Source organism: Aplysia californica, unplaced genomic scaffold (assembly GCF_000002075.1).
Source record: "Aplysia californica isolate F4 #8 unplaced genomic scaffold, AplCal3.0 scaffold00233, whole genome shotgun sequence".
NCBI lineage: Eukaryota > Metazoa > Mollusca > Gastropoda > Aplysiida > Aplysiidae > Aplysia > Aplysia californica.
In genome coordinates, this window is record NW_004797503.1 from 139845 (window position 1) to 144844 (window position 5000).

The following is a 5000-nucleotide window of genomic DNA, read 5'->3' on the forward strand; positions in this document are numbered from 1 at the left end:
CACCTCACACCCCAAGCTTCTGTACTAATCTTGTTCTGAATGAGTTAGTTTTGTCTTCGGTAAGGTTTTAATTCAGCAAAGCTGTAGCCACATGTATAAAAGACAAAGACCAAGTCCGGCTCCCAATGAGACGGACAGCTATGCTGTGTGGGTCATACTACTATTACACTGGGAAGACGAAGGTTTCCACGGACTCAAGTACCAGCTCAGTATACGCGTGATCAATACTGCTCTCTTTACTTTCGGTGACAAAGACAACGATACTGCAGAGATAGATTCGAACTACAAACCCTCTACTACTATGGCACAACTGTGGCAAAAAAGTAATGTACAATTCGCCACTTCCCTTTTGTTTTGACTTTTTAAAGCAGACTGTCGTAATTAGCATACTGTTCAGTTGGTGTGATTAAGACAGCTTGGGTGTTTTTTTTATATAAAATCTATTATTGTCCATAGACTTGTCATGTGTTTACAATGCATAGTCATTCATTACCAGACAGTTGAACAGGCTCTACTTAGAGCCCCAAACAACTAAATCGTCAATGTCGATGTATTATTTATGAGATGCAGGCTCTCTGAACTTACCAGACGCACAGAAAGGAGCACACTCCTAGAAAACGGAAGCGTTTGGATGTGGAAGATGAAAAATGTTTCATATCACGAGGCAGTGAACTAAATCAGACTTTCGTTGGGTCCGTTTGGATTGTCCAACACTTTACACTTTATGTGTGTTTTGATACGCGTTTTCTTGGGGGGGAAATCAAGGTAAGAAGAGAGAAGCTGAAGACTCGCCACTTGGCTGATCAGCTCTTCAATCACTCCCTCGATATCTGCACAGGATGTAGATCTATATCTAGATCTAGATATAAGTGTAAAAATTTCTACTGGCCTCGACGCTCGATATGAAGAATAAAGAGACATTGGTGGCATAGAAGGGGAGGCTTCCGGGCTCTGAGATACAATTTCCCCTTCCTAACAACTAAAGATGGTCACAGTTTCCCGCCCCAGCAACAAACAATGTCTACAATTTCCTCGCTCTAACTACCAAAGATGTCCACAAGTTCCCTACTCGAACAACTAAGCTAGATCTAGTTATCCACATTTTCCCTGTTCTAACAACTAACAATGTCCTTCACAACAGTCAATCTAGATGGGAGAATCATATCTGCACACGAGGGACGAGTTGAAGGGGAAACTCCGCCAACATACGGTTCCCTGATTCCCCCAAGGCATCTCGGCTACAAACACAATCATCACAACCACCACCACCATTGCCGCCACCATCAACAACAGTAGCAGTAGCATCACCACCAGCAGCAGCAACAGCAACATCAGCACCACGACCAGGATGTCCCTCGAACATCTCCCAGACGTGGTCCTGGGTCAGATCTTGTCTTACCTCCACTGGAAGGAAAAGGAATGGCTGCTGGATGTTTTCCCTGACGTAGAGAGAGTGATGAGATCTCCCTTGGCCTGGCCTCACTTTGAGAACGACAGAGCATACGCTGTGGAGAAGCTCTGTATGTACATCTACTTCCCAATGATGGTGGCCAGCGAGCTACAAGTCATCCGTACGTACGGGAGGTATTTCCGGTCCTGCACGATATGGCTACACAAATTGTCTTCATCAGACGACAAGAAAGAGGATGACTTTAGCCTGTTGACCGCGGTTGGTCAACACTGCACGCAGCTCAGGGCTATACACGTCATACATCCTTCTGACGTCAGTGTGTCACAACTCTGTGACGCCAACGACCGCTATTTGAGACAGATTAAAACCGCAGCCTTAAGGAAACACGGCTCGTTCACACTGTCATTATCCCGTCTGTTCTACACCTCGATAGACACCGTGGAGTCTGGTATTCTGAACTATATGTCGTATCTAGGAGAGCACTGCCTTGTGCACACTCTTGTTTCCCTGGACTTTTCCCATGGCCTTGTCTTTGAGGGCAAAGTGAAGGTTGTGCACGAGCTCAGACAGTGCACAAACCTCTGTGTTCTCAAGTGTCCCATCCAGTGTGTGAACACTTCTGTGGTGAAGAGCCTGAGCGGGGGAAAGTTACAGGCTCTCTATCTGGTCAGTGATGACCATACGTCTCATACAGACTACAGAGAAAAACTTTCCCTGGACTGGGAATCAATCTGTCGTGGCCTCTCAGTATCTCAGCGCGCCTCTCTAGAAGTGCACTACATTTTCCGCAATCGGACACTCAGCCACGAGGACATGGCACACAATCCATTTGTACAATCACTGGTGTTTGATAATCTTTCTAGCAGCATCTCCGCTGTTTTCCTGAAAAAGATAGCAGACCTGTACGGTCACACACTTCAAACACTCGCTTTTTGCAGTCACTACTGGGAGTTTCTCATGCATTTCACCGACTTGGAACAAATAGACAACAGTTTCAAGTACATGGCCACAAAGTGTCTGCGTCTGACAGCGTTCCTGTCCTGCCTCTGTTTACCTTCATCTGCTTTAGTGAACCTAGCTGAGAACTCGCCCGCACTTTCCACACTCCGAGTATTCCAGGAAAATGTGAGACTCGCGACGTCGGACAAGCCAGACAGGAAGTTTCGGCACCGCATGGGCCGAGCGCTGGGGCTCAGTTCTTGGTCCATGCTGAGAAAAGGAGATAATATCTACAGAGTTCCTAGAGTGGACTGCAGACTTTTGTTTGCCAATTGCTTCAATGAGATCTAGTCAGATTTCCGTTGGCCAATTGCCTCAATGAGATCTAGTCAAGACTTTAGTTTGTCAATTGCTTCAAAGAGATCTAGAGCGAAATTTCTTTGCCAGTTGCTTCAATAATGAGATCAAGTCATACTTTTGTATACCAATTATTGTTTCAATTAGGTCTAGTCAGGCTTTTGTTTGCCAATTGCCCCAGTGAGATTTAATGAGACTTTTGTTTGCCAACAGCCTCAATGAGATCTGGTCCGACTTTTCTTTGCCAATTTCTTCAGTGACGTCTAGCTCTATATAGACTTTTGTTTGCCAATTGTTTCAGTAAGATCTTGTCATGCTTCTTTTGTTTGCCAGTTGCCTCAGTGAGATCCAGTCAAATGCAAAAAAATCTGGCTCTAAATTTGAAAATACTTATACATCTGGATCGGGAAAAAACAAACAAAAGGAGAATACAAACTTGATCTTCAATTAGTGTCCTTTTTTTGTGGAGAGGGAGTATAGGTGCGTATTGTGTGTGTGTGTGTGTGTGTGTGTGTGTGTGTGTGTGTGTGTGTGTGTGTGAAAAACAGAGAGTGAGAGAGAGGAGGAGGAGGATGGGGAGTGGGAGGACAGACAGACAGACAGGTTTTATGAGAAAAAGGAAAGGAGAGGACAGAAAAAAAAAGGGAGAAAGAAAGACAAATATAATACATGTAACGAGAAAAATGCTATGGAAGTCGTTGAGGTTAAAAACAGGCCAAAAGTAAGTTTGAGTTTGAGTACAGAGAAGCACCTCGACAAAAAACGGTAGTTTTTTAGCGCAAGGAATGAGCAAGACAGACAGAAATAACACAAGGCAAATCAAGGGAAACCACTAGAGGACACAGAAATGGTATACAGCAGACCCCATGGACACAGTTGGAAGATCTGGACTTGGCGCTTTTGTTGCACATACAGGAACAGAGAACAGATGCAAGCAAAGACCTCAGTATTAAACAGCCTATAAGAGTCTGTTGGATTGAGGATCCACCCCGGAAAGTCAAAGGTCCTAAGGACAGATGCACAACGAAATGAGCAGGTCACAATAGAAGGAAACGCACTTGAAGACGTTGAATCCTTCTGCTATCTTGGGAGTATAGTTGACAGTTGACAGAGAGGGAGGAACAGGTGCTGAAATATAGTCCCGCGTTGGAAAAGCACAGGCTGCTTTCATATCTTAGGATAGGATTTGGAAGACGAAAGATAGATCTATCTCACTTCGAACTAAGCTGAGAATTTTCAATTCAAATGTGAAGTCAGTCCTGTTGTATGGATAAGAGACATGGAACGCACCATAGACTTGCATAAAGAGGATCCAAGTTTTCTTGAACAAGTATCAAAGAAAGTTACTGAGGATCAGATGGACAGACGGGGTCACCAACGAGGAAGTGTAAAGGAAAACAAGCCAGATCCCAGTCAGAGATGAGGTAGGGAGAAGGCGGTGGCGATGGATTGGACATACTCTCAGGAAGTCAGGCAGCTGCATAACAAAGAACGTTTTGGATTGGAATCCACAGGGTAAGAAGAGATCAAAGGGAAGATTGCGTGGAACCTGGAGGAGAATCACAGTAACTGATGTACAGAAAAGTGGGAAGACATGGAATAACATCAAGAGGCCCAGAATAGAGAAAGGTGGAAAGTGTTTGTCAGTGGCCTATACCCTGGCGCAGGGTGAGAAAGGCGATGATGATGATGATAAAAGCAAGGGGGAAAAGGACCTGCCAGTGGCGTGCTGCTAACCACCCCCGCCATAAGTAAGACACATTCTACTTCAGTTTTAGTAAGAGTTTTACGGCACTGGCAACACAATAAAGTCATATAAGTGCCGAAGATTAGGGGTGTTACAAGAGAGTAACAAACACAAAAAAAGAAGGAGGAGAGATAAGATGATATGCCTACATGTAGTTGTTTGATAGGAAAGAAGGAGCAAACCACACCAGAGCACGCGCCAAACACCCACACAAATTCTACAACTTTGTGAGATAAACAAATTAATGTCGTGACTACAGCTTTGTGAACAAAAGTAGACACAGATTCTGTATACAAGTACAAGTGTGTTTAAAAAATATTTTTTTTAACGCACCCATAAACGCAATCTAGATCATTTAAGGAAGCAGGCTTCGCCCTTGGCAGAAAGGAATACATACTACATTCCAGCAGAAAGACCGAGGTACTCAATAAAAATTCACCCCAAACGGAAATCGAACTACGTTCTTCCTGGTGTAACAATGTAACGACAAAGCGCTGCTGGCTACAGCTCAGTGAGTGGTGCGGAATGGAAAGTTTAACACTGACA

The 5000-nt window shown here is 44.3% G+C and overlaps 1 protein-coding gene across 1 annotated transcript; it reads left to right on the forward strand.

Annotated features, from left to right (window-relative positions):
- Positions 1-1307: 1307 nt before the first annotated feature.
- On the forward strand, positions 1308-3133 carry LOC106011988 (the record flags this gene model as incomplete). The annotated part of the gene is given in 1 exon segment (XM_013083456.2): positions 1308-3133. A coding segment is annotated over 1 exon segment (1394 nt), but the record flags the coding sequence as incomplete, so codon positions are not given.
- Positions 3134-5000: the final 1867 nt, after the last annotated feature.